General features: G+C 48.7%; 6 protein-coding genes across 6 annotated transcripts; 4 read left to right on the top strand and 2 right to left on the bottom strand.

The window, feature by feature from the left end:
* Positions 1-16: 16 nt before the first annotated feature.
* I303_108339 (4-aminobutyrate aminotransferase) lies at positions 17-2,178 on the top strand (the record flags this gene model as incomplete). The annotated part of the gene is made up of 9 exons (XM_018410605.1): positions 17-172; positions 239-308; positions 403-512; positions 652-802; positions 863-946; positions 1,015-1,136; positions 1,206-1,339; positions 1,409-1,721; positions 1,816-2,178. The coding sequence occupies 9 exons, from the start codon at positions 17-19 to the stop codon at positions 2,176-2,178; spliced, it is 1,503 nt and encodes a 500-aa protein (XP_018260415.1).
* Positions 2,179-4,459: 2,281 nt separating this feature from the next.
* I303_108338 (uncharacterized protein) lies at positions 4,460-6,658 on the top strand (the record flags this gene model as incomplete). The annotated part of the gene is made up of 10 exons (XM_018410606.1): positions 4,460-4,504; positions 4,650-4,712; positions 4,821-4,874; positions 4,953-4,958; positions 5,056-5,145; positions 5,292-5,531; positions 5,626-5,639; positions 5,733-5,850; positions 5,911-6,023; positions 6,151-6,658. 10 exons carry the CDS (start codon positions 4,460-4,462, stop codon positions 6,656-6,658), a joined length of 1,251 nt encoding a protein of 416 aa, XP_018260416.1.
* Positions 6,659-6,914: 256 nt separating this feature from the next.
* I303_108337 (uncharacterized protein) lies at positions 6,915-7,783 on the bottom strand (the record flags this gene model as incomplete). Its single annotated transcript, XM_018410607.1, has 4 exons — positions 6,915-7,037; positions 7,146-7,331; positions 7,407-7,534; positions 7,609-7,783. The coding sequence occupies 4 exons, from the start codon at positions 7,781-7,783 to the stop codon at positions 6,915-6,917; spliced, it is 612 nt and encodes a 203-aa protein (XP_018260417.1).
* A 442-nt stretch (positions 7,784-8,225) lies between these two features.
* I303_108336 (uncharacterized protein) lies at positions 8,226-11,953 on the top strand (the record flags this gene model as incomplete). Its single annotated transcript, XM_018410608.1, has 15 exons — positions 8,226-8,308; positions 8,387-8,621; positions 8,690-8,712; positions 8,769-8,829; positions 8,893-9,129; positions 9,193-9,321; positions 9,383-9,567; positions 9,624-9,861; positions 9,913-10,010; positions 10,059-10,152; positions 10,211-10,293; positions 10,350-10,563; positions 10,621-10,731; positions 10,790-10,906; positions 10,967-11,953. The coding sequence occupies 15 exons, from the start codon at positions 8,226-8,228 to the stop codon at positions 11,951-11,953; spliced, it is 2,895 nt and encodes a 964-aa protein (XP_018260418.1).
* A 440-nt stretch (positions 11,954-12,393) lies between these two features.
* On the bottom strand, positions 12,394-16,100 carry I303_108335 (uncharacterized protein; the record flags this gene model as incomplete). The annotated part of the gene is made up of 19 exons (XM_065969802.1): positions 12,394-12,985; positions 13,052-13,135; positions 13,196-13,225; positions 13,281-13,456; positions 13,546-13,577; positions 13,633-13,770; positions 13,835-14,052; positions 14,118-14,216; positions 14,273-14,504; positions 14,571-14,749; positions 14,801-14,835; positions 14,888-14,988; positions 15,037-15,218; positions 15,285-15,335; positions 15,389-15,435; positions 15,489-15,511; positions 15,573-15,664; positions 15,743-15,931; positions 15,991-16,100. 19 exons carry the CDS (start codon positions 16,098-16,100, stop codon positions 12,394-12,396), a joined length of 2,610 nt encoding a protein of 869 aa, XP_065825874.1.
* Positions 16,101-16,447: 347 nt separating this feature from the next.
* Positions 16,448-19,438, top strand: I303_108334 (uncharacterized protein; the record flags this gene model as incomplete). Its single annotated transcript, XM_065969801.1, has 8 exons — positions 16,448-16,711; positions 16,769-16,920; positions 16,974-17,099; positions 17,165-17,975; positions 18,026-18,282; positions 18,332-19,067; positions 19,146-19,282; positions 19,354-19,438. The coding sequence occupies 8 exons, from the start codon at positions 16,448-16,450 to the stop codon at positions 19,436-19,438; spliced, it is 2,568 nt and encodes an 855-aa protein (XP_065825873.1).
* Positions 19,439-21,140: the final 1,702 nt, after the last annotated feature.

The raw sequence follows: 21,140 nt of genomic DNA, 5'->3' as shown, positions 1-21,140 counted from the left end.
AACAACACTATCAACGATGTTTTCCCGAACCATTCGATCCGCATCCAAGACTCCACTTGCTCTTCAAAGCATCGCGGTCCGACACTTCTCTTCCCTCGACCTCATACCTGACGAGTTCAGCGGACCATCAGTAAAGACCGAGAAAGTCCCAGGACCTAAAGGTCTTGCCGCTGTAAGTCCCACATCATCCATCTTATTGTGGGACCGATCGAGCTGATGCCTCGTGAGATGACTCCAGAGCGCAGACGTCGGCATTTTCCAAGATCCGAGAACGCACGTCGTCATACCTAATTACGAAGAGTCGAAAGGTATGCCCGATTCATGCTCCTCTCTGTCGCTTACAAATACCCTTCTAGATTCGGTCAAAAACTCAACGCTGACGATGCTTGATGACGATCTTAGGTAATTACCTAGTTGATGCAGATGGCAACGTACTCCTTGATGTATTCGCGCAAATCTCCTCAATTGGTTTGGGATACAATGTGCCTGCCCTCCTTGAACTCGCTAAGACAGTAAGTGCCGGCCGTGACTACCCTCCTTTCTTTCCCGATCACCCATCGGCAAATATGTCCCCTTCTTTTTGCCGCTCCCAATCTTCTTATCCCGGCTTCCTATCGCACATAGCTGATTTCTGACGTTGTTGTGGGTTAGGATGAATTTGCAAAAGCAGCTATGAATCGACCCGCGTTGGGGTCATTTCCACCCGTACAATGGGCTGAATGGCTCAGGACCGGTCTTCTGACTGTGCAACCCAAAGGACTGGATCAATTGATCACCACACTTTGTGGATCTAGTGCCAATGGTGAGTGTATATCTGTTATCAATCTGCGGCTCGGGACTAAGATTGGGCGAATGCTTGCAGAAACCGCTTTCAAATGCTCTTTCATGGCTTATAGGCAGAGAGAAAGGGGTGGACCGGATGTGCCGTTCACAAAGGAAGAAATGGGTACGTGTCTCCACCTTAAGCCAAACTTATACCGTGGGACTATGAGCTGATGGCGGGTGTACTTGCAGACTCGTGTATGGACAACCATTCACCTGGTGCTCCACAGCTCTCCGTCCTTTCCTTCAAGTCGGGTTTCCACGGTAGATTATTCGGTAGTCTGAGTGCTACTCGAAGTAAGGCTATTCACAAGGTAAGAGGACCTTCTTCCATATTATCTTCAAAGTACATCGGGATGCTCAACAGTACTGCTGTTGTTCAGGTTGATATCCCAGCCTTCGATTGGCCTGCTGCGCCATTCCCGGAGCTCAAGTACCCCTTGAACGAGAACGTGAAGGAGAATGAAGCCGAAGAGAAGAGGTGTCTGGAGGAATACGAGAAGATCCTAGTAGAGAGGTGAGCTATACAGGCCACCGCACTGATGTGACTTGAGAAGGTAAACGAGCTGATAATATGAATGACCAGTAAATCCACTCGTCCCGTAGCAGCGGTAATTATCGAGCCGATTCTTTCGGAAGGAGGCGATCGACATGCCTCCAATGAATACTTCCGACAGCTCAGGCTGATTGCCAAGAAGCATGGAGCTTACTTTATCGTGGATGAAGTACAGACTGGTGTGGGAGCTACAGGGACTTTCTGGGCGCACGAGAAATGGGGTCTGCAGGAAGGTGAAGAACCTGATTTCGTCACTTTTAGCAAGAAGATGCAAGCTGCTGGAGTCTTTCACAAGAAGGACACTAGACCTAATGCTCCTTATCGAAACTACAACACTTGGATGGTGGGTCATACCCCTTCGGTTTTTTTGGTCTTCTGAAGAAAAAAAACCTAGGATGAAATAAGCTGACGAAGTGAACGGTGATTTGGTTTTTCAGGGCGATCCGATTAGGGCATTACAAGCCCGAGAGATGATTCGCCTGATCAAGCAACACGACTTGGTCCGGCATACCGCTTCTACCGGATCCTCATTGGCTGAATCGTTCAAATCTGTCTTTGGATCTTCGGCTGCCAGTGGGAAAGTGATGAACTTCCGAGGAGAGGGCGATGGGACTTACTTGGCTTGGGACATGGCTACTCCCCAATTAAGAGATGCTTTTGTAGGTAAGATGAGGGTAAATGGAGTACAGATTGGAGGATGCGGTGAACAGACGGTCAGGTTGAGACCGATGTTAACGTTTGGTGAGAAACATGCGGAGATCTTGGTGGGGACTACCGAGAAGGTTTTGAAGGAGTTGTGACTGTGACTGTGATGGCGCAATCTGTATTCATGGGGCCGGGTTTAGGTCGTAAATCGCTTGCTCGCCATATCTGATGCTGTCTTTTGGTCATTTTTACATATATGCATATACATACCATATTGCATACGCTATTCCCGTTCGACGTAGGTGTAAAGTACCAATGGAACCGAGATGAGACGTAGCATGGGCATTTCGGACTTTCGGTCTGCCAGGCGATCATGACGTAATACTACTTTTCGCGGGTATGATTAATCAGCACAACGACACGCTGATAAGATCAATCAACGACCCTGGACATCGATCAAAGGTATAAGCGAGCAGGATCTAACATCGAGAAGAGCACAATCTGATCATCGGCTCCAGATCACTCGGACATCAACCAGAGCCAGAGTCGAAATCAGCATCACGTCGCAGCTTCGCACCACTCAGCATGGCTTCGACTTCACCTTCTTCGAGGACGATCAGTTCACCATCAGATCTAGAAAATCATTACAGATCATACATCTCATCTATCAACGCTTTACCTTCTGCAACACTCAATCCTTATCTGGCAGACACTATCAACCATAATGATTGATCTCTGAGTAGAAAAGAGTACCATGATCTGATCTTACCTGGAAGTGTGTTCGAGATAGTGGATATCATTGCGGATGTGAACAAGCGGACTGTAGGATCGAGGTTGGATATAACGCTGAAAGATGGGAAGAAAGTGAAAGAACATGTTTTTTATCGGTTCAATGAAGGGTGGGAGATTGAGAGGGTCTGGAGTATGGTAGAGTTCCTGTGAATGCTCGAGTAGGCTTGGTCAAGGATTTGCGGATTTGAGTGTGAGTTTGGGCTGTCTAGTACATTAATCGTCCCCGTATGGTGAGACGATGGCTGATGATGGTTGATTGATTGGTCTAGACCCATATAAGAGTTTTCGTTTGACACATTGTCAAAGACAAGAGCCAGACCTGACTTCATACCTTCGCGTGGACATTTGTTGTCAGTCGGTGAATGTCAATGATGGCACTGAGAAGCAGAAGAGACTCTCTGTACCAAGAATACACTGTAGGGTATGCATGATGGAATATTCCGCGATTGGCGGAGATAGATAGACGCCTTTGCATACTATACAAATACGCCATTGTCATAGATGGCGTCGAAAGCTATACTCTGGGGTTCCGTAAGCTGAGCAGATATCTCGAAGGCTTCATCTGGTCTGCCTTTCGCAGCATGCAGTACAAGCAGAGAAGGTAGAAGATAAAGGGTAGAAAGGAAAGGGAAATTCCAGGAACGGAAAGTCCGGCAGGACGGCACGGCAGTAACTGATCGACAGCCCCAGCCACAATGACTAGATTTCACCACTTTGACCTTTTACCTTGCACGATGTCTCCATGCCATCCCTTCGCGTTTGACTCACCTTCAATACGCGATACGCAAAGTAGATGGAACGCCCACTTATTAATGTCTCGGCACCGGCTTTTGCAGACCTTTCTAAGCAGAATCAGTCCGATCAATGTTCTGTTAAGGCTACGAAGGTGGTTGATGTCGTTTCACGTAATTTAGCCGGTCTGCCTGGTCCGTTTTAGGATATTTCCTGTCCATGACAATTTCGAAATCCCTTAAGTCACTTCTGCGCCATAACAACAACGTAGTCCAGCAGCCCTTTCTCATTATCATTACTATTCTGGCTTGGCTTGGCCTGCCTCGTTCTTGTCGCTCTGGCTGATGTTCCAGGATACATAGTATGGTATCCCCCATGTACAGTATTACGTTTTCAGGCGGAGTGAGGAGAGGAAGGAATGCTAATATCCTATTACCTATTATTTCGATCGGTCTCGGCGATCAGCCGTACCCACCATACTGTACATCATAATGCTTTAATCTGTTCATGAAAGCACAATACTCTCATTTGTTCAACCCATTTTCACTCAAATTATCGTAGTCTGTTCTGACTTGTCGTATTGATCCTCAACTGAAAATACTTTGTTGCACCAAAGGCTTGTAGCCATCCTTCTCCTCGCACAGTGCCCATTGGACCTTTTGTACGAGTCATCGACAGACAGACAGCGACAATACCAAGTATCGCAAGCTCAAGCTTCACAAGTTATCATCCCATCGAAAATCAACTTACTCAACAAGGGATTTGGAAAATCCGATATAGAGACTGTACCGAAAAAGCCGACGACTCTGGGATACTACAGTGATGTGGAAAGGCAGGGATAGGCTCATGATATAGACAAGAAACAGATATCTAGCCGTCCGGAGCAGGTATATTAGGTGCCAGAAAGAAAAGATGCCGCCCACAGTTGGAATACCGGATAAAACTTGGTTCGCCATTGTGAGTTCAACTTGAACGCGAGGTGGCAAGTACGGTGTTTGTGCGAGGTAAAAGTGCGGTCCAGTGTGGGACGATGCAGTACAGCAGAAAAAGGAAGAAGCAAGGTCAAGAGAATACTTGCTGATCTAAGCTGATATTCCGACAGTATGGCCCGTTGGAAATTGGGGTGCTATTTAGTGTATTTGGATTCGGATTATTGCTTATGCAGGTGAGTTGACCCAATCGAGGCGAGGCGAGGCCATTTCTCCACTCCATGCACGTGTAATGTCCCGATCCATTGAAGTCGGGGATACTGATGTATCTGGTACATTCGAAGGCATTTGTATATTTCGAGACGTATCCCAAAGGAGGGTGGAAGATGAAATGGATTGTGAGTGGAGATCCCCCTTCTGACTTCCGTTTCCAACTCTGACAAATCATGATTGTGCTGATAATCTTCGTAATGTAGATTATTGTGAGGCCCTGCCCGCTCTCACTATGTCATATGTTCGGGAAGAGTATAGATACTGAACTTGACATGTGTTTAACGCCTAATGGTATAATGGTAACAGCTCGTCGTGGCGATATGTTTCGGACAAACAATATCGGATTGTTCGAGGATTCTCAAGTTGACAACGGTACATCCGGCAGATATCATATTCGTGAGTGACTGTCTGTTCGACCTTGATCTCCTTCGACTCGAAGCAGCATCGTATCGAATTGTTTGACCTCGCGTATGGAGTTGGCAGACATAGGAAGTGAGACGTCAGAAGAGTAGCTTACATTGGTGTGATTACTGTCTGTCTAGTTCTTGAAAGCTTCCGAAAGACCGGAAGAAGTTATTTCACCGATATTATCAGTGGTAGTATCTACTATAACGCAATTGTTTCTCTGGAGAAGATGCTTGATGTTTACTGGAGTGACTGAGAACCCCAATAATCGATCGACGGCACTGTATAGATTGAGGATCTGGGGATTAGCGGGATTCGGGTTAGCTGGGATCTTGTTGAGCTTTGGGACGGGATTGGGTGTACCTATCAGACTATGGGTGAGCTGGTTACCCTAGTACTTTGCCGTTCATCAGTCGGAACTCTGGGCGCAGCCTTGCTGATCATTTGTATCCTGGGGATCATTGTGTGCAGATGCTGGAAAATCTGTGAGTGTCTCGGAGGTGGAGCTAGAAGGCAGGTTGTAGCGAACCGGACAGATTATCATCGAATTGTACTGACAAATTTCACATGGGTCAAAGAGCAACAGCAAATGGAGATCGTTCGTTGAAACTTCTCACGACGATGTGGCTCGGCACTTCGTCAGCTATCGATATCTTGTTATCGGGATATATCATTTACAAACTCCGCGGTGCTACGGTGAGTCACGGTGCCATTTATCCACCTATCCCTGTATTGATGCTAATGACAACACCGCAGAAACACAGCGAAGATCGGAATAAGGTAGTCGACGCCTTAGTAAGACTGTCCATCCAAGCTGGGGGCTTGGTCACTGCTTTACAGTTAGCGGCTCTGATCACTTATTTGACAGCGTAAGTCAAGCCCGTCACATCTTGTTGATAGGCCTGTCCTCCTCTGGTGCGCCGATCCTTCGGGAAGATATCTCATGAGAATTATCTCATTATCGAAAGGCCAATTGTACTGATCTTCGATGAGTAGGACGTCGACGTGGGCCGACTTCCCAGCCATATTCATCTCGAAAGTATACGCCATCACTTTAATATCGTCCATCTCCAGACCGCGTCGGCAGGCTTCAGCTTCGAGGCTTCATTCAACTTTACCCCATCCGATTCCGCATCCGCATCCGCGAGACCATCGGGTTCGTTGCTTATCATCACCTACCATCGTCGGCCACTCCGTCGTGACGAACGGCGCGTACCAACAACCGGAACAAGAGTACTCGTCGGCAAGCTTGTGTGGCTGCCAGAACAACAATGACAACGGGAATGGGGCCGTCAGCTATGGGGTAGATCAGAATGGATTCCCATTCAATAGTAATCAGGGAATATATGAGAAAGAGATGGAGAATAGCGGGAGCTCCGGCTCCGATATGAGGGGTAGGAGCAGGGACGGAACGCTAGTCATGTCTGCCTCAGGAAGCGGGTTGGGAACGCCTTTGACCTCTAGGGATCCCGTGTTCGAAGGTAAAAGGCTATCGGAGGTGTGAATAGACTGTTCATTGCACTATAGAGTACTGGGTATATTCAGATTGATTCCTCAGCCTGAATTTTCGGTCCGAATGGTTAGATTGTATGTTCAGTGTAGATGTAAGCAATATTTGCATTTTCCCTGTTTCGGCCATGCTTCTTGGCGGGCTTCAGCTTTGTGTCCACATGCGTTCGAGTTCGAATAAAGCCTTTTATGTTGTGTGTACAAACGATATTACACAGGTAGTACATTTGAAGCTTGACAGGCAGAAGATTCTAGTCGTCGCGCCAAGCTACTTCACCTCTTGACCACCTCTCCGCCCAGATGGCGCGCTTGTGATACGTCTTCCTAGCAGCTTTGAACTCGTTAACGAAGTCATCGATAGCTTTGCTTTGGTTCTGCTCCACGCGTACATTTGTCAGTCATCCAAAGTCTGTTCGCGAGGTGAAGGTAGAAGTGAATTTGAGATTAAGGATTTCAGCCGCATAGGGGAACGGAAGACTCACCCTGTCGCCTGATATTGGTGTACTCATCCCCTCGGCATTAGGCACTGGCGAATCGACTCTTGATCCAGGTAGACTAGCGCCGGCCGACCGACCGTCGATGAACGCTGACGCTATCTTTTCTGATTGTTCGTCTTGGGCTGTTAAGGAGTGTCGGAGGCGTAGATGCAGGAAAGAAGGTCTATTGCGCTGCGGCGGTCATGGTCATGATCGGACATCAGCGCCGAATCAAGCGGACCAAGATGAGAAGGAGATGATGCTCACCTGATACAAACTGGATTGAGCTTTCTCGATATCCACCCATTGTTTCTTTAGCCCCTCTGCATAGGCGTACGATTGAGCAGTCGAATCTCGCAAAGCTAATAACTCGTCCCTCAATTCTAGATTACGCCCTACAGATGTCGAAGTGTCTTTTTAGCTGCTGTTTAGGCTTCATACACAGCATCGAATGAGCTAGACGACTCACTGGCAATCTCATCGTTCTCTCGACCGAGCTTCTCCACTTCCGCTGCTAGCTCTTTGACCTCTGGAAGAGTAAAAAGAAACGCCTCTGTCAGTTCGGGAGAGGATAAGAGGTCTTTCAAGAATGAAGGGGGATATTGGGCCAACGAGGGGAATTGTTGTACTAGAGGAGTCGACATAGCCGGGACTTTGATACGCTATTCACGATCGGACCGAGTCTGATGAGTATTGCTACTGTCTACTCTGTATGCGACCATGTTGACGATGTTGACGATGCCTTTGGGGTGAAATGACGTTGAACAAGGCTGCTCCGGTCAAACGAGGGCGGAGGGCTCCGCCATTCAAAGCATGACGCCGCTTGGATCCCCATATTCCCCACTCTATAATTCACCTCGATCAAAGCTTGATTTCTCATTCAAATATCTTATGCTCATACGCTCATACAATCACGCGCAAGACACCAGACATATAGACCTCAGATACTCTGTCAGTCTAAGATGGTCGACGGCCTCACTCGATAGTCCAGGAAGCGACGGATTCTGCTTGTATTCAAGGTCACTTCGATATACCGCTATTGACGTCACCACGATCAATTAGTAGACTGTACGTTCAGCTCTCGTCATGCCAACCAGAACCAACAGCCCTTCCACCGCGGGGAAGTCAAGGAAAGATGAGCTACTGAATGAGAATTTCGTAGACGAAGAGTAAGTGCTCAACGGACTGTATCCTACAGGCGCATGATAGCCTTATTGCAAGTATGCAGAGCTGATTTGGGAGAACAGACATTTGCAAGCATTCGCATCTGCTCTGTCTATCAACGACACGCTTCACCTAGAGGGCGAAGCGTCTCCCCTGTCCCCTCGCTCGCCTCCTGCTCCCCTCGACTCACCAGTAGCTTCCAATTCAGCCTCGCGACTGCGACCTCAAACATGGAAGTACGGCCCCGATAATGGCTCTTTCGGAAGTGGAGGATCAGGGGAAAGGGTGGAGAAATTGACTGCTACGTCTGATTTTGCTGTGAGTCTGACGCGCTAGTGTCACTTTGGTGGTGCGCGCAAAAACTGATGTTTTCTTGTCGACCACAGCCTATCCATCAGCGAGTCTCCAAGTGAGTATATTCAAGAGACTGGTTAGGCGAGCAGGACAATGCTGATTATAGTAAAGAAGGCGGCCACGCACCTCGAATCAAGGGCTGACGTACCATCTCATTCGATGGCCGTTACTGGTAAGCTGACACATGTGATTCTCGAGCGATCAGCAGAAACTCATGAGTTGTGCTCGTTGTCAGGGCTTCTTCTTCACGATCATATATTTCGAATTTTTGACCTATGTCATAACTCGTCAAGTGGTCAATGTGTTTGAATGGCTCGTGGCATGGAGAGGTCCGAAAGTCAAACTTCGACGAGCTCTTAGGAACTCGAAGACATACGAAGAATGGATCGCCGCGGCGAAGGATATGGATAGTAATCTGGGATTCGATGACTGGAAAGAGACGGACGAAGACTCCTACTTCGACTACACCCTTGTAAGTTGTTGCCCTCGTCTGTGATCCAGAGGGGAAGCTCCAGCTTATCTCGCGCTGCTATAGGTCAAAAGGGTCAAGCGGACTTTAACGAGACTGAGAGCCGCTGGAGATGCTAGAGGTCTGATGGACGCTTTGGCGATCTGCGTGCGAAGTAATTTCGCAGGGACGGAAAGTGTGAAGATGTACAGTGAAGTGAGTCTAGCTCAAGCTCAGAAGCATGTCGACCCGCTTGACTAATCGATATGATGGACAGACCTTCTTCGGTACGAAAAGGCTGATCGAGGAGCACGTCAAGGAAGTTGCAACGTGTCTGGACTTTGTGCGGACTGCGAAAGACGTGTCGCTGGACGAAAAAAGGGCTTTCTTCCGTGCGATCAATAAGCATTACGGGGCCAGTGCGTTGTGTCTCTCGGGCGGGGCATCTTTTGGATACTATCAGTAAGCTTTTTCCGGTCAATCGACTTGTAAAACTAAGCTGATGAGCAAGATTGCAGTTTCGGTGTTGTGAAAGCGTTCCTTGACGCCGATCTTCTTCCGAGAGTCATCACCGGAACTTCAGCTGGAGGGTTGATTGCCGCCCTTCTGTGTACTCGAACGAATGATGAGTTGAAGGAGCTGCTTGTGCCCGAATTGGCGGATAAGATCACTGCGTGTGAAGATCCATTCCATGTTTGGTTCAAGAGGTTCAGGCAGACTGGGGCGAGATTTGATACGGTTACCTGGGCCAAGAAGGTGAGTTCCGGAAGAAGGATCCAATGGTACAGAGCTGACCTCCTTGAGCAGAGCATGTGGTTCACTCGAGGCAGTATGACTTTCAAGGAGGCTTACGAGCGTACCGGAAGAGCCTTGAATATCTCTGTAGTACCTTCAGATCGACATTCGTGGGTGAACTTTCTTGAACACACGAATCAGGCTGACGTACTTTTCAGACCCACGATTCTGCTCAATCATTTGACGGCGCCAAATTGTCTGATATGGTCAGCAAATCTGGCCAGTGCTGCTGTGCCCGGCATTTTGAACCCGGTAAGGTTGATCGTACACCATAGTCGATATCTGAAGTGCTCACTCATCGTTCACGCAGGTCGTCCTGATGGCCAAAGATCGAGACGGCAATGTCAAACCCCACAATCTCGGCGGTTCGCGTTTCAAAGACGGCAGTCTAAGGTGAGCTGAGTGTTGCAGCAATTTTGCCGATCACGCATTGCTAACTTGTTGGTTAGGGAGGATATACCGCTTGGATCGTTACACACCCAATTCAACTGCAATTTCTCCATTGTTTCGCAGACAAATCCCCACATCCACCTGTTCTTCTTCGCTCCTCGAGGCTCGGTCGGTAGACCGGTAGCTCATAGAAAGGGGAAAGGCTGGAGAGGGGGTTTCATTCTATCTGCGTTGGAGTCATACATCAAATTGGACCTTTCGAAACACTTCAAGGTAAGCCCCAGCTGTCAGCATGCACCATTGAGCAATTCAGCTGATAGTACCTCGCAGGTGATACGAGACCTGGACCTTATGCCCCAGATCTTGCAGAGCGATTGGAGTGGAGTGTTTTTGCAGAGGTTCTCGGGAGACTTGACTCTTACTCCCAGAACGACGATCAGGGTGAGTACATGTCGCCAATGACGCTTCATGGGGCAATTGGAGCTGACTTTGTCAGTAGGATTGGTTCCGCATCCTTTCCGATCCCGATCGGAACCAATTGGAGCATATGCTCACTGTCGGTCAAAGAGTCACATGGCCTGCTCTGAGGATGGTGAAGAATAGAATGACCATTGAGGTCAGTCAAATTTGTCGATATGAATGCGCTATTGTGGCTGATGTCGCGTATTCAACTCAGCGCGCTATTCTGAAAGGACGCACAGAAATCAGATCAGCTATCCATCGGGATCGAACGTCCAACGATGTGACATCCCCACCGAAATCCTCGAGCGGACTGAGAATACCGGAAGTTGTCCCGCTTGAGTCGGACGTCGATGCAGGATTCGCCAGTAGGACAAGGAGGAACAAAGGATCGAGAGGAATCGGGGGACTAGGCATCACTACAACATTCGAGCCTGAGTTAGGGTATGGTTTGGGTTTATCTCCATCGCAAACGCAGACCACAAGGAGGAGGAAGAATAACTCAAGGAGAAGAAGAGCAAGCGAAGTGTTCGCATTGGATTCTGACGAAGTGGAAGAGGATGATCTACTCCTTCCTTCGAATCGCCAGATTACTGCTTCTCGAAGTGTCCCGCCGGAGATACCCGGTAGTAGTCCTGCCAAGAGAGGATATTCGATCAATCTAGGAGATACCCTTCGACATGTAAGAGCTCCATCGCTGTCGGCACTGAGCTCTCCATTCAGATCTATACGACAAGCGTCAGTCTCCCCTCAGAATGAAGAACCGCCATCACTGCTCAGCCAACAAGGCCAGAATCAGAACCCGAGAGTGAAGTCGCAATTGTCAATCACCAGGTGGTTCGGAGGCGCGTCTGACTCCTCCTCTGAAGAAGGGAGTGGAGAAGACGAGTATAATTGGAGGAAATCTCAAGGCGGAGCTCGATCTGCCACGGACGAAGATACGGAAGAAGACCTGATAATGGGAGAAGCTGAAGAGGAACATGGAGTAGAACCTATACCTGGAGGAGAAAAGGTGACGCAGAGTGATATTGATGAAAGTATGTCTGCGGGTCAAAGTGGTAGATCGACAAGGGAAGATACCGTCATCTCGAACTCAAGTGAGAATGGCGGTGACGCTCAAGGGACAGTAGGGGAAGTCGTTGATGTGGTTGCTCGACATGAGCTGGGTAATACCCCGCCGCAGCAGGATGGTGCGGGACATTGATTTCCGGCAATAGTGCTCATTGGTGAGGGAGGGTGATTGATGATTCGATCGATCGAATTATCTATGTGAAGTCCAGATCATGATCAAGGAACTTCAGAATAACGCATCGAGTCGGTGTATCGCGAATAGTAGATTACAACGAGACGATACGACACGAAGAAATAAGTAGAAGAGTTGTAATCATGCTTGTATGTATGCTATGTCCAATCACCTTGATCACTTGCTTGATTCGGACCCAACGGTGTCGTCGCTTAGCAGAATCGAAGCGGTTGACCTCATCTTCGGATTTCAGAACAATTAGTACTGTACAGTACAGTGTATCATGCGGAGGACATGACTTCATCCTATTCAATTCATGCTGACGCCGATATACAAATATACATATACATATACAGTATACAAGCTCCGGTTTTAGGTACAACTTTGTTCAGAGACAAAAACTAACTCCCCACCGCATTGCCTTTCAACCAATTCTCATAATAACCCATATTCACTTTACCCAATTCATCCAGTTTGGTCAGATCAGTCAACGGCGAGCTATCTTTGATCACAATCTCATTTTTGCCTTCTACAGGATTGATGATATGTTGTAAGTTATTCGTCCAATTAACATTCCCGCCCAAATTGAGTGTGCCTACACCAGCACCAGTAGTGACATTGACATTGGCATTGTGGTGATTGTACGCCAGTTGATTTTGATATTGCTCATCGCTTGAATCGCCTTTTGACATCTTGGAAACCCTGATATACAGCTGTAAATCTTTCTCCTCCACAAGCGTGATATGTGAATCGCTGTCGTCCGAAGAATGGTATTTCGTATACCATTCGTAATCGTTGATACGTTTATCTATATCCGGCGGATCCAGTAAAGACGATATCAAGTTTTCGATGGGATGAGTAGAATGTTGATGCGGAGGGTGATGCGATTCGGTACCCTGGTCTTCTGCTGCGTTGTGAGCAGCCGCAGCATGATGGGATGCTGAGCCAGGTGCCGAGGACGGAGCTGCCCATCGTCGAGCTGTGCGGCGTATCCTGTGATACAAGTCATCATTGATGAGTCAGCTGATGTATGCATGGTGCAAACGCAGAGTGACTAACGATGACTGATGCATGGTAGGCGACCCCAGCTCAGTCGGTATGCGGGACTCGAAAGGACTGGCGAGCATCTCGTTCTTCGGTTTACTATCGTATGAATGGTCAGCTAGGCCGTTACACGACCTGAATATTGCTCAGCTGACTCACGCATGAAATCTAGTGGTCGAATTCATGGTACTAGTGCGATCTTTCGTCAGCGCCTAGACGCCGAGCTGAATGGATTTGTGCTTACAAAGCATACAACCTTCCGAATTGACTCAGTATATGCGGCTTATAGTATTCCTTGTACACCTGATTGATCGGTGCTAGCTCATCTGATTTTGGTTCTTCCAGGTGCGAAGGGGTGAACCATTGTCTGTAGTTGGGCCGAGCCAGGTCGAGTGTAGGCAGAGTGGGCTGGACGCCGAGCTACCATGAACATACACTACTTCAGCTTGTCGCAGAATCACCTAAGAGAAGTGTCGATTTAACAGCTGACTTGCTTAGATGAAACGTACAAATAGGTTGATAGCGGATTGCTTGTCCGCGTCTACGCTTAGAAAGATAGGCTAGAGTCTTAGCATCAAAAAATTCACTAAGCTTACCCAGCATGGAGTTGTTGTAAAACCGCCTGATGTTCTCCAGCAGATCCCGCGAATGACTACTCCATTGAGCTGCCTTTGTCCTCCTGTATGTGTCTACTCGGTTGACCAAAGCGCTTCCAGTGTATTGCCACGCGAGTGCTGCATTGACGAGAAGCTAATCAGCTGATTTCGGCATCTCCAACATCAGCTGGTAACCACCTACTATCACCGTGATCATGATACATCTCCGTCAGGACATCGACAGCATCACATGAGAATGGCAGATGAGGTGTACCAATCAAGCCCAAGGCGTAGAGCTGGTGTCCAAAGGCTCGTTTGGCGATGGCGAATTGAGCCGCATTCGTTCGATCAAGGCAGTCGACACAGTTAACGCGCAGTATACCGTGTTGCAGAAGGGGCTTATTACGATGCGGATCGGTTCTATTGGATTTGATGTAAAACCAGCTTGGGTCATACCGATATACGACGCAGACCTTGCAACATACCCCACTTCATTTCTTGCTGGTCCGCCATGGAAGAAGTTCGTAGCTTGTAGCGCTTCTTCACAAACGTCTTCTAAGACTCCCATTACATCCTGATGTCCACTGAAATCGAACTCCATGTCAGCCGAATCGAAAGAGGGGGAGCAAGTTTGATTGACCTTTTAGCGGCCTGAGACATATCCCATGCTATATATTGCATCTTCTTGCCTTCCGGTAGGAACTGATTGAGGTATTCCACACATTGACCGTATTCTGCAAGCAATTTACTTTCTCGAGGCACCGTTTCGCGTGACTTGATCAGGTTGAGGATGAAGATGGGCGCGCCATACCGACCGAGAAGATCGTCGAAATGTTTTGCGGCTGGAGTGTAGAAGGGGTCTTTGATGGTGACTGAGAATGGACATTCGCCGTCAGCTGATGAAGCGGGAGAAGATATAGTGAAGTAAGGCCTCTTACTCTCGATTGGGGGTCTAGGCGTCATTTGATTACTCTCCTGATGCCACATCACAGGAATACTACCTCGATACTGCACGAAGCTGGTGTATGCGCCATAGCCCGCTGCATAGTCGGACATCTGATGCACTTCATCTGCTTTGGTGCGACTTCCGAAAGAGGTTGCCAGGGGCTCGGAAACACTAGAGATCCTGGTCAGCTACCCACATACCATGGCATTCGGCTAAGCTCACATCTGTTCAGTCTCGACCTCGTTCGCTACGTGGCCCTGAGGGAGCTGTCAGCTTGAATAGAAGATATTGGGGAAAAAGCTGACGCACATGCTCATTGGCGCCTCGTGTCAAGAATCTTGCTCCAGCGTAATGCCTAGAACGTCTAGCTATCAAAGTCAGGTAGACGGTCCTTGTGAAGACGTTGATCTCTGCTTTGTGTCAGCAATTTGATGAGAGCGAGAACTGGAGATACTCACTAGCTTGGTCCATAAAGCCATATATCAGGGGCAAGACCCATTTACTCTTTCCTTTCGGATCCTCGAGATCGAAAGCTGGAGATAAAAGATAATGATTCCACATAAACCTTGTGTTCCACTGGCGATTCTGCGGGGACACGGTCAAGTTCGTTTGTAGGGAGTTGGTGATGTCGTATGAATAACTGTAGATTCTCAAAGGTAGATGAGCACGATATCTGAACGACAATCGAGACATGCTCAAGACTTACGAGAAATAGAAATTCTTGGTCAAGTCGACGTGCTGAAAGGTGTGAAGCATCCTATTGACATCATCATCAGCTGGGACTATAGCAAAAAGCTCTAAAAAGCTGACTTTGTCTCTTGAGCGGTCCGTTCTGATTTGCTAGCTATCGTTATGAGCTATACTTATGTATCAGCTAGTGTGCTCTCTGCTCAATTGGCCCACAGCTCACCGTCGTCTCGTCACAATGGTAAACTATGCTCTCGTCAGCTGATCGGTTGCCGTTGTAGAAGAAAATTCCAAGCTCTCGGCTCACTATAGTGGCCGCCCAGTAACCCCACTACCGACCTCTTGGTGATCAAAATCAAGTACCATCCAGCTGTGAATTTGACAAAACCCACAATACCGCTAAGAGTGACGCGTTACCGGGTCAGCTGAGCGCAAATGGCTGCCTATATTCACAATAGCTGGAACAGCAATGCTTACTGGAATTCAAGCACTTTTTCCAGTCCTCCTTGGCTCTTGTTGCCATCCTGTACCATTCGCAGTAATAGGTCAAGCTCAGCGCCATCATATACAGTCTGGTCTTCCACTACATGCAGTGTTGTTGGATCAGTACGATCGATCTTGAGGACTCGGTGAGTATCGGCTGTCGAGGCTGTGATGTAGAATCGACTGCATATCAGTCATTAGCTAGTTTCTTCCTCTTGCTGGTGAGAATGGAGCTCTGATACCTTTTGGTCTCAAACAGGGTGAATTTCGACAAAGAGTTCAGGTGATTCGGATCATCGTGTTCCTCTGGCTCGATCCGGTCGTGCTCGGACACCTGGGCTTCCGGTACCATATCGAGTATGATGAACCCGGCCGGATCAGCGCTCGAGAGATTTCACGCCGAGCCCGGATGAGGTAATTGACACTGATATGTATGGATAGATTAGAGACCAAGGAGAATTGGGCAAGAGCTTGGAAGGGATCGACAAAGAAAGTAGAGGGAGGGATTGAGCGTTACCAAGTGGACTATCAAGTGGAGGGCAACAACGACGCGAAGACGGAATCAAATCAATCACCACACAAAGGCACTTTCTGCATGGAACCTCAAGAGTCCATACTCTTATTTACATATCGTCCTGCATTTGAGCTGCGAGCATACAGTACGATAGCAGCAGCCCTGCAAGGAGGTGACCAGGCAAGATGGCTCAGACAATACCCTTCTCGCTGCCCTTTCTCCGCTCTCACTCCATCTTCACACCGCCTTCAACCTCGACCTCCACCGCGCAAGATGACGACTGGGAATTGGTCGAGAAGCAGACAGACGACCTGGTGGGTCAGAAGTACTCGAAGATGGTCATGCGGGACAAGGATCTGCTAGTCGCGGTCGGCAAGGAGATCAGAATGATGTCCCTTGCCGGAAGTGAAGGTTGGGAGGTCAAGAATGGGAAAGTCGGGACCTACAAGGTATGTCGGCTGCTTCAAGTCATGTTCTGAGACCATGTTGGCTGACAGAAATAACAGACTCTGAAGTCTCCAAGCTTGACATTCACGATACATCATATCATCCTCAATCCGAATGGAAGGCAAATCGCCGTTGTAGGACATCATCAGATTGTTGTTTTGGTCTTGCCCAAGAACAGCTATTCTGGCTCGAACGGGGAGGTTGAATGCCGGTGAGTTCGGGTCAGAGAGCCGACCCTGATTAAGCTCATCACAGGATGTACAGGTCCATACCGATCGATGAATTCCAATTCTCCCCTTCGTCGAACGATATTATCTCGAAGGTCTCATGGCACCCTTGGGGAGAAGGCGGTAATTCGCTTTGGGTTTTGACGGCGGACGGGAAGCTCAGGTGAGTGCCTTGTCCTCAACGGGAATATATGAGGATGAGCTGATCATTCTCTCTGTATTCCTCAGAGAGTACGATGTTTTGCAGCCTCACGACGCAGTCCAGACGTTCAACTTTCTCCCCTCGACATCTTCATCATCAACAAAATTCACAGCCGTAGATCCTCTGTCCCGATACGCTACCTCTTTTGCATTCGGACCATCGAGCACGGTAGACTTCTCTCCTCTTATGGTATACGTATTGATTGCCAACGGAGACATATACACAATGGGCCCAATCTTACCGCTACATACCGAAATGCCAATTCGCTATCTTCAAGGCTTGAAAGCATACTCGGAAACGAAATTAGCTAGGATACAGGGTGAGGCTAGAGACGTGTTCGGTGCGGGTCAAGCTGGTTTAGGAAGGGTTTCATTCCAGCATCAATGGGTCGAGTCGTTAGTCAAACAAGTGAGACTCGCCGAGGAGGCAAGACAGCGCGCAAGAGACGAAATATCAGAATCGCCGGTGTCCAGAAGAACAAGCTTATTGTCGCGCTCGACCAGTATACGGTCTGACTCTTCCACCAAACCCAAGCCAGCCGAGGGCACGATCAGAGTACATCCACTTCATCTGACTGAATCAGGGGGACCGGCATCAGGACCTCATAGAGCTCTTCTCCGACAAGGTCCGTATGTGTACTCGCCCGCGCCACAAGATATCGGGAACGGAGACGAGGATGAAGAGCAAGCTGCGACGGACCTACTGGTGTCCGATGTACCTCCGCCGGAAGGCCAGGAAGGTGAAGGTAGCAGTGTGATTGCTATCGCATGGTCTGGCGGTAGAGTCGATATAGGTCTTGAGGTGGACAAGCCAGAACCGAGGTGGCTGAGCTCGAGGGTAAGCTGATCCCAAGCTTCAACCCGATATGTGGTCTGACATTCCAGTAGGATCCATCGACATCGACGCCTGTCATTCCCATCATCGAGTCCGTCTTACTGCCCTTCCCTCAATCTGATGCTGAGAGCATTAACACCAATGCCCCAACCTTCTTGCTCGACCCACTATATCGCGATGTATTCTACGTCCAGCACAGCTTCGGAGTGGACTCGATCAGTGTCAGGGCGTTACTCGAGGCGTCAAGGGGAGATGAAACGGAAGATGAACTACCGTCAAGCCAAGTGACGAGGTATGTGGAGTCTGGAGGGTGAGTCCTTTCGTTCCCGCAATGATGGCTATTATAACTTCTGAGATAGGTCGCCCGTCAAACCTATCGTGGGCATGATCGACTTCTGTAATATCAACCTGGGTTACGGCCTTGTAGCACTCGCCTCATCCGGCCAGGCCGCATTTGTGGAGCTGGATATCCGTATATCAGACTCGTCTGCGTTGCTCCCTGCTTCCTCCTCCACCAAAGAAGCATCCGTCAAGCTGGACGAGCCGGATGCTCGATCACTGTTAATAGTCAAACCACTCGATTTCGATAAACTCACTTCTTCAGTGCGGAATCCTTCTTCACCATACAATCCCTTGGCTACCCTCCGACAGAAGATACCGGATTCTGCCAAGGTCATTACGGAGGTGAAACCGGATCACTTGAGAGTATTAGGCGAGATTTCGAGCCAGGTACGCAATCGCACGCAAGCTATACGGAGCGGCTCACAAGCTGTCGAAAATAGATTAGATCTCCAAGTCAAGGAGTTACAGAGGCAGATCAAGCTGTTGAGGGACTGCCAGAACCAGATAGCCGATCTGAAGAAGAATGTAGCGATAAACAGGGCGGAGGAGCTTTTAGCGAAACAACAAGACTTGGGCTCTAAGCTCGATGGGGTTGTGCAGAAGCTGAGTGAGGAGTTCAGGCCTGATATAGGCGATTCAGAGAGGAAATGGTTTGATGAGTTGGAGAGGTTGAAAATCAGGGTCAGAGGTGGTAGTGGCATAGTGGGCATCAGTAGTAACAAAGGAAAAGCGTTGATAACGCGAACGCAAGTGGTAAGTGCTTTATCAGGCTCACCACTTCTTCACGCTACCGTGTGCTGAGTTCCATTTGACTGGCATGGCGTGTGATAGCTGCGAGAACAGTTGGACGCTATCAAGCCGATCTTGGCGCAGAGTCAAACGCGTCAAGAAGACGTTCAGGACATGAATACAAGTCAGAAATACGGTAGTAAGCAGCTGAAGCCGCTGGAAGCTGCACTGGGCGCAAGGTGAGCGCTCATTAGCCATAGACATGCTATGCTACTTGAGGGGATGGTCGTGCTAATACGTTGCCTTGCAGATCTGAAGAGCTCCGAAGGCTGATGAGGCGAATGGAGATGCTGGATTTGCGCGTCGAGGCGTATGGTGGGGCAGAGGACGATTGATGAAGGGGTGGCTTTGGCTGTGATATGACTAGGTCGTCCAGCACAAGCAACTCAGCCGCGCTCGGTTATTGTGTCTTTGCCTGTCGCGAGTTGGTCTGTATCCATCGTTGTATCGAGCGCAAACGCGATGTCACATACATTCAAATGCATGATGGTATTAAAAATGTCAAGTTATTATGCAACCCGGGAGAAGTTGGGTTTAGCGGACCGACTTTCGACGCTGTCTCTTCCCCCGATGATACCGAAGCTTGCACTATTGCTGCGAACCTGCCCTGGACCTCTAACATGCGTGAATTTTGCATGGCTAAAATAGAAATGGCCAAGAAGAAGGGTACAAGAGCGAAATTCTGCATTACCATACCTTATTTGATGGCGAGCATGAGTCTTCGCGACGTTTTAGCTTCAGTGAATGGCACCGATGGACGTAGTGCATTCCGAGGTCGAGCAGACGAAAGGTCAGAAAGTATTGGTCGGACAACACAATTCGAAGCGAAGAAGCGAACGCCTGAGACAACGTCGTAAGCTTCATTGCGTTTGTTGTACATATTGTACACCGCCACGACCCCACAAAACGACGTCATTGTCCGCAATCAAGGATATATATACCTTTCCAGATCACACCATCTCTCGACAGCATGAGCAAAGTACCGTGACACGGTACTTGAGCATTGAGCATTGAGCAGTCCGCAACCAGCAGTCTCAGTGAGCAGTGTTCGGTAGCCAGCACGTTGCAAACACGTTTCGTAATCAGACGCATGCGCCATGCCTTGTGCATTGGCGCTCGTGTACTCGAGTTTGATCTTGCACGCGAGTATAAATAAACTCGCCGCAGGGCCCTCGAGACACACAGGGAAGGGTCGGGGGGCATTTCGACCTTCTTCGGGTCGAAGTGTGGGCGGAAGGGAGGCCCCCGACGACCCATTCTTTTGCTCTGTTCCCCAAGGATTCATTCATCTCCTCTCGCATGCTTGTTTGTCGCAGTCAGTCTTCGTGTCTGCATGGGCAGTACTGGTATGATGATATGACAGTCCAGGCACAAGCCTGCGTCTACTGAAATACGGCGCTCTGAAATGAGTGGCGACCGCCGCGGCCAAGAAGACAAAAAGACCACGTGGCGACATCTGACGCGCGGCTCAGCTGAATGTGGCACTCTAACCTTATTCACGTTTGTGGCTGAAAAAAATAAAATTGTGGCTTCACCTCGTCCTCCCGTCAAGAGAGCTTTTAAAATGATCATTTCGATGCATGATCTATCGTTAGAAACCAAAAAGACACGTGTGCCACGTGGAGGAGCTGGGACTCGAACCCAGGCTAAGGTTCTAATCGGCTAGGGGTCGGTAACCTCCGCCTCGGTCATAATAGGCTAGGGGTCGGTCCTCCGTCTCTGGTTATTCGGCTCGGGGTCGGTGACTCCGTCTCTGGTACCTTATGTCAGGCACTGGAGAGTAAGTCTAAGCGGGCTTACGGAGTTATCATGGTTGAGGGATGTGGCCTTGATAGCCCGAAGACGCGTCGTTCGTCCATCATCCATACATCCATATCCTCATCCATCATCCATTTATACGTCATCCATCATTGATACACTCGTTATTCATCATCCATCATCCATCATCCATCATCCATCATCCATCATCCATCATCCATCATCCATCATCCATCATCCATCATCCATCATCCATCATCCATCATCCATCATCCATCA

This window comes from Kwoniella dejecticola, chromosome 11 (assembly GCF_000512565.2).
Source record: "Kwoniella dejecticola CBS 10117 chromosome 11, complete sequence".
Classification (NCBI taxonomy): domain Eukaryota; kingdom Fungi; phylum Basidiomycota; class Tremellomycetes; order Tremellales; family Cryptococcaceae; genus Kwoniella; species Kwoniella dejecticola.
The sequence above is the reverse complement of the archived record's forward strand: the minus strand, read 5'-3'. Positions and strand labels throughout refer to the sequence as shown.